The sequence below is a fragment of the Rhinoderma darwinii genome, chromosome 3, assembly GCF_050947455.1.
Source record: "Rhinoderma darwinii isolate aRhiDar2 chromosome 3, aRhiDar2.hap1, whole genome shotgun sequence".
In the NCBI taxonomy this organism is placed as follows: domain Eukaryota; kingdom Metazoa; phylum Chordata; class Amphibia; order Anura; family Rhinodermatidae; genus Rhinoderma; species Rhinoderma darwinii.
This window is the reverse complement of record NC_134689.1, coordinates 426576831-426589709: the sequence shown is the minus strand read 5'-3', so window position 1 is coordinate 426589709 and position 12879 is coordinate 426576831. Positions and strand designations below refer to the sequence as shown.

Genomic DNA, 12879 nt, shown 5'->3' with positions numbered 1-12879 from the left:
GACACTTATATACATTATATGCAGGACACTTATATACATTATATGCAGGACACTTATATACATTATATGCAGGACACTTATATACATTATATGTGGGACACTTATATACATTATATGCAGGACACTTATATACATTATATGCAGGACACTTATATACATTATATGCAGGACACTTATATACATTATATGCGGGACACTTATATACATTATATGCGGGACACTTATATACATTATATGCGGGACACTTATATACATTATATGCAGGACACTTATATACATTATATGCAGGACACTTCTATACATTATATGCAGGGCACTTATATACATTATATGCGGGACACTTATATACATTATATGCAGGACACTTATATACATTATATGCAGGACACTTATATACATTATATGCAGGACACTTCTTTCAGACGTAATTTGAGCCGTTCTTCATTGAACTCAATGAAGCACAGCTCAAAATTTATGGCTGTCAGAGAAGCCTCGCAAAATGCGAGGAGGAGCAATTACGGCTGAAACGAGGCAGCTGTTTTCTCCTGAAATCAGTCTGTCATTTCAGACGTAAAAGCCTGCTACCATGTGCACATACCCAAAGACTCCCTATGATATGCAAATTATGGTATAGGGTGATCAAGGAAATGGATATGAAGTATGGGTGGTAGATGTATAAAGCACTAAGAACCATACCATGGTATACATACAGACAATGCTTATAGATATATAGACATGAGTAAAGTGCTAATAGTAAATAGGCAGTAAGTCTGAGACCTAATGTAAAGGTATGAGTCAGATGCTAATAGTGAACATTTTACAGGTCTAAGACCTAAATGAGCCACTCATCGCTTCCATTCCTAGAAAAAACGTACCGATGTAAAAAATGTTTAGGGGAGTCAGACTGGCGTGAAGAAGAATCCCAACACGCGTTTCGCGGTATGCTACCACCCATACTTCATATCCATTTCCTTGATCACCCTATACCATCATTTGCATATCATAGGGAGTCTTTCAGTCGTGTTCACACTGGAATTTTTACAGTGTCCTCTTGTCCTGTTTTGTACCTTTTTAACGTTTTCTATGTATGTAATTATGTGTTTAATAAAGCTATTTATTTCTACTTGTGGCTTTCATGTTCTTCTTTTCTCTAGTGTATAGATATATGAGAGTAGATGTATGAGTGAGGAGTGAGCATTAAAAATGAGAGAGTGAGGTAGAAAGGGGCATACAATTTAAGGAGAATGAGGCGCCAATTTTACCCGTCCATTGCTTCGGTGAGATCTAGAAGGCCTGTTGAGTATGTGAATTTGAAGGGGTGTCTATAGTTTGATGGGACTGCTATGGTAAGTGGCTATGGATGACATGAGGTTTATAATAAAATTGTTTTGAAACATTCTAAGTAATAGTTTTCGACCTTTTAGAAAACATAAGGCTTTTCAAATTACATTTATTGCATATGTTAATGAAAAAGAACAATTTACAGTTCTTGATAATTTTTCTAAATGCTTCTTTTATGTCTTTGTTCCTCAAACTGTATATAATTGGGTTTATCAGTGGGGTTCCTATTGTGTAAAACAAAGATAAGTTTTTGCTTGTGGTCAACAACTGTCCAGATGGGAGGACATAAATGCAAAACAAAGTTGAATAAAAGAGAGACACTGTAATGAGGTGAGAGCTACAGGTGGAGAAGGCTTTATGTCTTCCAATGATTGATCGAATTTTTAAGATTTCTTTTATAATATAAACATAGGACACCATAATTATTCCAAATGGAAGAACGAGAACCGGAAAACTCAAGAACAGAACTTCCATCTGGACTAAAGATACATCTGAACAGGAGAGCTCTAATATAGGCGGATAATCACAAAAGAAATGGTCAATCACGTTGGGTCCACAGAAATGTAGAAAACCTATTGTCATTGTATCAATCAATATGACTAAGAAGCTTAAGAGCCAAGAGATGACAACCAACTTTACACAAAATGTACTGTTCATTACACTGTTATAATACAATGGGTTGCAAATTGCCGAAAATCGGTCATAAGACATCACGGTGAGAAGAAGACACTCTGAACATTCAGAAACTGCAAAAAAGTAAAATTGGGAGATGCAGCTTGTAAAAGGAATTGTGCTCAATCCGTTCAGAACTACAGAAAGCATTTGAGGGGTAATGTCTGTACTCAGCAGGAGGTCAGATAAAGAGAGTTGTGTGAGGAAGAAGTACATTGGAGAATGAAGGTTCTTGCTGGAGGCCACCAGGGTGATGATCAGGAGATTTCCACTCACAGTTGCCAAATAAATCACCAAGCAAATTGAAAAAAATAAGAATTTAAAATTTTGGAGATCTTGGAAACCCAGAAGGATGACATCCGAGATGAAAGTAACATTCTTCCCCTCCATTGCCTGGATATCAAAAAACAAAAAGGTCTCAAACTCAACACTCTGGAGGTTCAGGAAGAGCTCAATGCGAACTTACACCAATACGATGTCTGGTGTTATTATCAGGGGTTGTCTGAGACTTAAGGAACTAATCTGGCTGCAGGATATTAGAAAAAAAAAAAAAAACTTACCTGTTCAATCCCCTGCCGTTTCAGTGCCGATGCTCTGGTGGCCCCCGATGACTATGTGCATGCTTTGGTGGCCCCCGATGAAGATGTGCATGCTTTGGTGGCCCCCGATGATGATGTGCATGCTCTGGTGGCCCCCCGCTGATGATGTGCATGCTCTGGTGACCCCCGCTAATGATGTGTATGCTCTGGTGGCCCCACAATGATGATGTGCATGCTCTGGTGGCCCCCCACTGATGATGTGCATGCTCTGGTGGCCCCACGATGATGATGTGCATTCTCTGGTGCCCCCCCCTGCTGATGATGTGCATTCTCTGGTGCCCCCCCCCCCGCTGATGATGTGCATTCTCTGGTGCCCCCCCCCCCCGCTGATGATGTGCATTCTCTGGTGCCCCCCGCTGATGATGTGCATTCTCTGGTGCCCCCCACTGATGATGTGCATTCTCTGGTGCCCCCCCCTGCTGATGATGTGCATTCTCTGGTGCCCCCCCCCGCTGATGATGTGCATTCTCTGGTGCCCCCCCCCCCCCCCCCCGCTGATGATGTGCATTTTCTGGTGCCCCCCACTGATGATGTGCATTCTCTGGTGCCCCCCCTGCTGATGATGTGCATGCTCTGGTGACCCCCCGCTGATGATGTGCATGCTCTGGTGGCCCCCCGCTGATGATGTGCATGCTCTGGTGACCCCCGCTAATGATGTGTATGCTCTGGTGGCCCCACAATGATGATGTGCATGCTCTGGTGGCCCCCCACTGATGATGTGCATGCTCTGGTGGCCCCACGATGATGATGTGCATTCTCTGGTGCCCCCCCCTGCTGATGATGTGCATTCTCTGGTGCCCCCCCCCGCTGATGATGTGCATTCTCTGGTGCCCCCCCCCGCTGATGATGTGCATTCTCTGGTGCCCCCCGCTGATGATGTGCATTCTCTGGTGCCCCCCACTGATGATGTGCATTCTCTGGTGCCCCCCCCCTGCTGATGATGTGCATTCTCTGGTGCCCCCCCCCCCCCCCGCTGATGATGTGCATTCTCTGGTGCCCCCCCCCGCTGATGATGTGCATTTTCTGGTGCCCCCCACTGATGATGTGCATTCTCTGGTGCCCCCCCTGCTGATGATGTGCATTCTCTGGTGCCCCCCCCGCTGATGATGTGCATTCTCTGGTGCCCCCCCCGCTGATGATGTGCATTCTCTGGTGCCCACCCCCCGCTGATGATGTGCAAGAATCACCACTGAGGCCATTTATTAGCTGCAGAAGTCACATGGATGTACAGCACATCATTGCTGCAACAAAAGAAAGAAAGACCGGCGGGGACCACCGAGAATCGGCACTGGAGCGGCAGGGGATTTAATAGCTGAATTATTTTTTGGGTAATTTTCTAACATACAGATGTAGCAATCCTTGTCTTGACTCTGATAACTTATCACTTAAGCCATGAAAAGGTCAAGTTTACGTTTTTTGCCACTATATATTTAACTCGTTAAAAGTCAAGGTTAAGATTACAGCATCTTTTATTTAAGCCGACCCTGTGTTCTCCGCTCCCCTCTGGGCCCCTGTGCAGCTGAACTAGCTGCGCAAGCTATATATTCACCACTGGTACTGTGTGTTTTGGTGGCACTGTGCCCTTCTTTACCCAGTACAGTAGACAGGATCAAACGTTTACACTGATAGTCCGATCCTGTACTTTGACAGGGTACTGAAATAATCAGTTTACTGTCACCCAAAAAAACTCCTGTGCATCTTGCATAAAATGTAAAAATAAATAAATTATTGAAGAAAAAATAATAATAATAAAATAATCATTTTAAAAAAATCCACCTCCCCAATTTTAAACATACATTTTAGACATTCTGCCTGACACAAAAACATATTGCATGGGTGTCAGGCCGTTTTACGTTCTTGCCATGAAGAATATACATACCCCCCCCCCCCCCCCCGGCCACCAATTTTGTTCAGAGGCTGAGTCTTAAGTGAAGGGAGGGAGATACATGTAAAACTAAAATAGAGTCTTTGTTTTCTGTGCCATAGGGACGTCATACATTATACAATGTCATCATATTTGGCGTCACTTTGCTCGGTAGAATTAGAGAATTTATTTTTAGGGTAAAATAACACCAGGGGGCGTTTAACCTCTTGTACACCATGATCAAAGCTGTTCGAGGCATAAAAGAAAGGAAGTAGAAGGGAATCGCTCTTTGACCGCGTCAGAGTGATGTCTGGGCGATGCGATCTATGCCCATACTTTATATGGATAGACAATCCAGGGTCTGTCAAAGGACCCATGGGCTGTCATTTCATGATGCCTGTTGTTAGGGCATACTTAGGTATAAGTGACTAGTACTCAGGATAATTTAATTGCATATATGAATAATAATTAATAAAAATCCCATTATGGAATAAAAAAATAAAAAAATCATTAAAATTTAATTTAAAATAACCATGAAAATTAATTAAATAAACACGCAAACCCAATTTTAGATATAATACATTTTATTACAAAACACCAAATAATATTCACATAGTTGCACTATATGAAAAATACACAAAAGTTATGAACGCCAGAATGTCGAAAAGCAAAAAGGAAAAAAATAAATAAAGAAATTGGTCCTTAAAGCCGAAACTGTCCATGTTTACAATGGGTTAATGTTGGGTACTTTTGAAACGACGAAATAAAAATGTGATCACCTAAATATTACATTTTAGGGATTCTGTCAGCGGTTGTATAAGATTAGAAAAAAAAATTGTCCATGAAAAAAAGGGTTAATGGCTTTTGTCTGTTTTTGCACCTCAGGCCCATGGAAGTGAATATCAGACACAGCCCATGGACAAGAGTGGCTGTTTTTGGAAAATTCCAAACCCATTTTTATAATCTCGGACTGCCTCTTTAGGTCATATTCACAGAGGGCGGATACGCTACGTAGAAGCACACAGCGTGTGGGCGCCGCAGGGGATTCCAGACGAAAAACCGCACAAATTGTGGCGTCGTTTTTCGTCCAGAATGTCTGCTACAGAAAACTGCACATCAAGAAAATAAAAAGTTTCATACTTATGTAGCCGTGGTGACGCGTCCCTCTGCCGTCCTGCAGCCCGGCCTCCTGGGATGACTTTTCATCCCATGTGACCGCTGCAGCCTGTGATTAGCTGTTGCGGTCACATCGGATGAAACGTCATCCTAGGAGGCCGGCCTGGACGAAGAAGCTCAGAATTCTGGGTAAGTGTGAGATTTAGTTTTTTGCTATCGCGCCTTTTCCGCCGTAATAAATCACAACCTTTGCTATTTGTTGCGGGTTTTACCTCCTTGATGAATTCAATGGCGAAAACCTGCGACAAAAAAAGCAGCATTTACGCAAATACAATTGACATGCTGCGGATTAAAAAAACGCACCACAGGTGAATTTCTGTGTATATTTTCGGCTCATCATTTACGCAGCGTGTGGAGGAGATTTGTTGACATCTCATCCACTCTGCTGCTAATGTTTTATGCTGAAGATTTTCAGCGACAAAGTCCATTGTGGAAAATCTTTATTCCTATAAATAGTCCGTCTCACATGAGAAGGGAACAGCCTATGGCTCCCAAATAGACATGATATAAACCAAAATCGAACAAAAGGAGCCTATAGACTAGAATATACTGTATATTGTATCAAACAGAGGTTTCTTTATTCATTTAAGCAACAACAGAGATTTGCATATTTCATGTCAGAGGCTTTTCAAGGTGATGATTCAATAAACCTCTATTGTGATATGCACTGACCTTTACCTATAGACGTATATCCGCAACGTATATTCCTTGCCATGCTGCTTTTACCTAATGTCGCAAAATAATATCATATCTCACTCCATGGAAACCAACGTGTTGTATATTTGGTGTTTGATATCATTTTTTTATTTTTGTAATATATTATATATTTGTGTTTTTATCTCTGTTGTTGCTTAAATTAATAAAGAAACCTCTTTTTGATACAATATATATATTCTAGTCTATATGCTCTTTTTGTTCGATTTTGGTTTATATTGTGGAAAATCTGCAGTATGAACTTACTCTTAGGCCGGGTTCCCACGTAGCGTAAACACTGCAAAATGTCCACAACGGAATTCTGTGCAGAAATTCCGCAGCATTTACAGTAGCAGCAAAGTGAATGAGATTCAGAAAATCAACAGTGAAAAAACCACAGCGTAAACATTAATAAATTGAGCTGCGATGCGGAATTTAAATCCTCAGCGTGTCAATTTGTGCTGCGTTATTTGTTGATTTGATGTGGATGCAAAACCCGTAACGGAAAGCCCAGTTTTGCAGCAGATTCACATCGATTACGCCGCAAAAATCACAACTACAGAAAATAAAAATCATACTTAACCAGAACCTCTCTCCTTCCTGTAGTCCGGCCTCCTGGGATGACGTTACATCCATGTGACCGCTTTAGCCAATCACAGGCTGCAGCGTCATCCAGCGAGGCTGGATAGGACTGTGACGGAGGGACACGTCACCTTAATAACGACCTACGTAAGTACAAGAGTTTTTTACCACTGCTTTCCGTACCAATGTGTTCCAGTTTTCGGACAGAATGTGCTGCGGGTTCCAGGTCGGATACACTGTTTTTTACGCAGCATGTGAGAATCCGGCCTTAGGCTTCTCTAATTAGGATTCATTTTTTTGATGAAGTGTCCGTTTACGTGGATAATAATTGTTTAAAGTCATTAGGACACCAGACAGAATCTAACAAATGATAATTTCCTATCTTGAAGCTGCATTTGTCCCATTTAAGACGGATTCCTACTTACGCATATCGTGTCATAAGTGATGACTGTAAGGCTCCTTGATAGGAAGAGAAAGTCCCTCTTCATCTCCATATATCAAACTTCAGGTTTTGGAGAAGATCAATGACCTTCAGCTGACTAATGGCAGTTGCACACGACCGAGAGCCATTCGGGCCGTTTTTCACGACATCCGAGTGGCACCTGATAGTTTTCAAGGACTTATTCACTTTAGTGGGTGAATTTGGTACGTGAAAACGGACCCGACTCTCCGATCCATAGGACATGTCCAATCTTTCCACGGATCATGGACAGGACCAGGCTGGCACACACCGGTCCTGTGCATTAGGCATAAGGCTTTGCCCATTCATAATTCAAGCCACGACACATTGCTGGATCCGTTGTAAGATAAATATCAGCAATGCCCGACGAACCCCATTGACTTACACCGGTGTCTGTCGGGGCTTCTATTGTAGCGTCTGCTATTTTGATGAAAGAATAGTGCTGCTTCCCGAAATCTGACTGAATAGGCGACGGAGGCTCCAACTGAAGTGTGAACAGAGTCTAATGTGTCATGGTGAGTTGTAATATCTCATAGGATCTGGAACTTGTTGCATTAGGACATGAGCTACAAAAAGAAAATGCTAAATGTTACTGAGTATTAGTAGGAACTCATTTTGATTTTCCTGTAACAGATACAAGGAACCTCCCAGAGTAACAAATGTTCATCCAGAAAACAAATCCACTAAACAAGGTTCATCAATAAGCCAAAGAGAAATTATATACTCACCTCCTGGTGTAAATGATGGTAGAAATATTTCTAGAGAAAATAAGAATTATCCGTCCCTCCTACCGGTAGAATATTCTAAGTGCGTTATACAATTTCTTAGTTCTTCTTTTTATAACACACGGGAGATTTCTCAAAGGAAAGAAAATGTGCAGAATTAATGAGGTGAAAAATATAATGAGGCCGCAGAGAAAAAAGGGAATCAAAACAATTAGAAATTAGAAAAAACTATTGTAATGAAGTAGAGGAAACAAAGAGAAATAAATATAATGTATCTGTCTATCTGTATATCCATCCATCTATCTATCTATCTCTCATATCTATCTATCCGAGATAATTGGATCTGCTTGGTTTGCTGGTCTCTAGCTGAGTGATGGTGGTGCATCTTGATGATCCCCTGTGGAGAATGGACAATAAGGACACTTTATGTCTTGTGTCTGCACCTCTGACTCATCTGATTGTACATATGCTGGACACACGACCTGTGGTACCTGATTACAGAATCATTCCGCTCTGCTGAGGGCTCACAATAAACCACACATAATGCACGATCACAGCCCCTAAGCTCTCTTTCTCTAAATTGCTTCTGGGTAAGGGAAGGTAAATGGATGGACTCCAAGAACTGAGCTATTAACTCCTACGAGAGTTTTGGTGTAGATGGGTCATCTTTTAAGTTGTAAAGCTGGAAGTAAAAGGAGCTAAAACTATCAGCTATATCCTGCGGTTTGGAAATCTTGGAATTTGTATCTTGCGATATCAAATGTGATATTTTAGATTTCAGTTGTTTTTGTTTTATTCTCCGTTCCATCAACTTGCCAGCTTTATTATAGGAAGAATAGTAATAAGCATGTTCAGCTTGCGTCATAGGGACAAAGATTCAATGTGTAAAACCTTTGAATCATCTCACTGTAATTGGGATCCCAAGGAACGTAATTGGGTCAACATGGTTTCCAACCAGCTAGTGTTTTGTTTTTTTTAAATGGGAGGCTTGTTGGATCACAAGCCTCTTATATCTGCCTTATGGGCAATCCAAATGACAAAGGAGTCTACATCTGGGATAAATTCCAATAAAAATAATTCTTCAAAAGATAGAGCACCTAATCTTTATATTTTGGAAGATTTATTTAGGAATGTGTTATTTCTCCAGGATTGGGGAGAAGATGGTGAAAGGGAAACATTAAGGGTGAGGTAAATTGGGACATGACCATACCAAGTCGTTCGGCCTACCTCGGAGGAGTTGGAGTCTAAAGGTGAAGTCCACCAGTCTAGCAAAAATAGATCTATCCTTGAAAAGGCCTTGTGTCTTGGTGAATAAAAAGTAAATTCCCTGGATGAAGCATTTAAACATCTGAATGTGTCATACAAATCTTCTGTATGTAACCATGGAGAGGGAATTGGGAGAGATCTCCTGCCCCGGCTAGTGGTATCCCAATGATTATCAGGAATGATATTAAAGTCCCCACAAATTATGAATTTACCGTTATGAATTTTCCAAATTTGTTGCAGTGTTCTGTTCAGAAAATGAATCTGTGAGATGTTAGGGGCATAGATGTTAGCAATTGTTATAGAGTCATTATTTATCAGACACCAACGTAATCCAGAAGCAGGATGGAAACAGAATCCTTCACCGCAATTAGTACCTCCGCTGATTTTTTTCTCCGATTGACCATATGAATAATGAGAAATCTAGCACAGGAAAATTGTGGGTATTTGTGTCCGGAAAAATGTGTTTCTTGCAAACATAGTAAATCCGTATTAGATGGATTAGCATCCCTCCACACAGAAATCATCTTAAAGGGGGAGTTGAGACCCTTGGTGTTTAGAGAGGTAATTTTAATTGCATCAGTATTATAAAAACACCTTTTTAGGCATAGGTTAAAGGGGTTTAGAAAATATTTTCAAAAATTGGCCAAAGTAGGAGGGATGCAAAAAAAACCAAACATTACTCACTTCACAGATACCCGTCATTCCCGCGCCACCACTCTGTTCCTCTCCGCCGCTGTTTATTGACATAGCTGCAGCGATGACGTGCCTGTATACCCATGTGATCGCTGCAGCCAATTAGTGGCCTCAGCGATCCTGTGCAGTACACCCACTGAGACCAGTGATGGCTGCAGCGATCATTTATATATAGAAAATGGCTGCAAAGGTTTACATTTAAAAAGTAGCCTGGATGTCTCTCTTGACTGTATTAATATTACAAGTTATGTTTACTAGATTATTGTAGATGGTTTATTGATCCAGGAATTTATTCTGATTGCCATTTTGGAGTCGGGAAGGAAATTTTCCCTAACATGAGGAGAATTGGCTTTTGTTTCATGGGGGTTTTGCCTTCCACTGGATCAACATTGCAGGAAATAGACTGAACTGGACGGCTTTATGACTTTTTTCAACCCTACAACTATGATATTATGAATGATATATTTTGGACTAAATGCTATGTAGCTTTTATGAGAACATGAAATTGGGCTCCTCCCGTTCCTACATCCTAGTGTATTAAATACATTTTGGTTTCTTGAGGCACAATTTGCTTCATTACTGGTATTGTAATGTCGGGGTAGGGAGACAGACAGGTGAGCCCTAATCTACCCGCCACTCAGTCCCTGCCTACTTGCACGGTCGTCCTAGGTGACGGCATACAACTGGGAGACGGTCCCTACGCTCAATATGTGCATGACAGACAAACAGACAAGGGTACACAGAAGCTAAGGGAAATGGGGCAGTTGCCCACGGCAACACAGTGAGCAACAAGAGTAGTGAACGAGCCGAGTCAAACCAGGAGTGTACGAGGTACCAAACGCAGAGCAGGAGCGTAGTCAGTAAAGCCAGGGTCGATATGAAGCAGAGGTCAGTAGTATTAGCAGGAACAGCAGAGCCAGGAAACAAGAGAGAATCACAGGCAAAGACAAGAAGCAAATTAAGATATACATAGACCGAGCGCGGGAGCTAGAACCATCTGGCCAGGCTGTGATAGGTTCTCCCACTCCTCAGCTTACCAGCCTGAGTGGTAGCAGCTCCAGTGACTCTATCAGACCTAGGAGCATATGCAGACTGATTAACCACGGGCGTCGACACAGAAGCTGTGTCTGGGCAGATCCTTTACAGTACCCCCCCCCCTTTTATGAGGGGCCACTGGACCCTTTCTAGGTGGACCTGGCTTATTGGGGAAGCAAAGATGGAACCTCCTGAGCAATACCCCAGCGTGAACATCCCGGGTGGGTACCCAAGTCCTCTCCTCAGGCCCGTATCCTCTCCAATGGACCAGGTACTGGAGGAGGGAGCCTTGGACTATCCTGCTGTCCACAATCCTGGCCACCTCAAATTCTACCCCTTCAGGGGTGAGAACAGGGACCGGAGGTTTCCTCGAGGTAACCAAGGACGGGAAGCAGTGTTTAAGGAGGGAGGCATGAAACACGTAGTGTATTTGAAAATACGGGGGTAACTCCAGCTGGAAGGAGACAGGGTTTAGGGCCTCAATGACGTTGTACGGCCCTAAATACGGGGGAGCAAATTTTTTGAAGAGAGCCACACCAGATCCTCGACCACAAACAAGGGGTTAGCAGAACGTCTTCTATCTGCCTGAGTCTTTTGTATGCTCTGGGACGCCTCTAGGTTCTTCTGAACCTGGGCCCAGATTGTGCACAGTTCCTGATAAACTGCATCTACCTCGGGATTGTTGGAACCATCAGGAGAAATGGAGGAGAACCGTGGATTAAACCCAAAATTACAGAAAAAGGGGGAGACCCCTGATGAGTTACTGACCCGGTTATTAAGGGAAAATTCGGCGAGGGGAATGAAGGAGACCCAATCATATTGACAGTCAGAGATAAAACACCTTAAATATTGTTCTAGAGACTGATTAGTCGTCTCAGTTTGGCCATTAGTTTCAGGATAGAAGGCCGAGGAGAAGGACAGATCAATCTCCAACTTTTTACAGAAAGCTCTCCAAAACAATGAAACAAATTGTACCCCTCTGTCAGAAACATTATTGACAGGAACCCCATGGAGACGCAGGATGTGTTTGACAAACAAGGCTAACGTCTTGGCATTGAGTAGTTTCTTGAGGGGCACAAAGGGGCACATCTTACTGAAGCGGTCTACTACCACCCACACCACCGACTTGGCTTGAAAAGGAGGCAGATCGGTGATAAAATCCATGGAGATATGGGTCCAAGGTCTCTGGGGAATGGGCAAAGAACATAGTAAGCCCGCTGGTCGGGACCTTGGAGTCTTGGACCTAGCACAAATTTCACAAGCGGCGACGTAAGCCTTAACGTCTTTAGGCAACCCAGGCCACCAATAGTTTCTAGCAATGAGGTGCTTGGTACCCAGGATGCCTGGATGGCCAGATAGTGCAGAGTCATGATTTTCCCTGAGTACCCTTAGCCGATATTGCAGGGGAACAAACAGCTTGTTCTCAGGAAGGTTCCCGGGAGCTGAACCTTGATCAGCCACAATTTCAGAGACTTAGTCAGAATCAACAGAGGATATTATTATACCTGGGGGCAAAACACAAGCAGGATCTTCCTCCGAAAGAGGGCTGGCCATGAAGCTACGCGACAGTGCATCAGCTTTAATATTTTTAGACCCAGCCCTATAGGTGACCAAAAAGTTGAATCTAGTAAAAAACAACGCCCATGGAGCTTGTCTCGGGTTTAGCCTCCGGGCAGATTCTAGGAAAACCAGATTCTTGTGGTCGGTAAGGACTGTTACCTGGTGCCTAGCCCCCTCCAAGAAGTGGCACCACTCTTCAAATGCCCATTTAAT

At 42.7% G+C, this 12879-nt stretch overlaps 1 protein-coding gene across 1 annotated transcript; it reads right to left on the bottom strand.

Moving 5' to 3' along the window:
- Positions 1-1398: 1398 nt before the first annotated feature.
- Positions 1399-11760, bottom strand: LOC142750704 (olfactory receptor 5P56-like). Its single transcript, XM_075859689.1, has 2 exons — positions 11737-11760; positions 1399-2406 (listed from the first exon to the last, which is right to left on the bottom strand). The coding sequence occupies exon 2, from the start codon at positions 2401-2403 to the stop codon at positions 1399-1401; it is 1005 nt and encodes a 334-aa protein (XP_075715804.1). The 5' UTR covers positions 2404-2406; positions 11737-11760.
- Between the last annotated feature and the right edge of the window lie 1119 nt (positions 11761-12879).

Coding starts and splice junctions, on each gene's coding strand:
- LOC142750704 (XM_075859689.1), bottom strand. CDS start 2,403: ATGGAGGGGAAGAATGTTACTTTCATCTCGGATGTCATCCTTCTGGGT.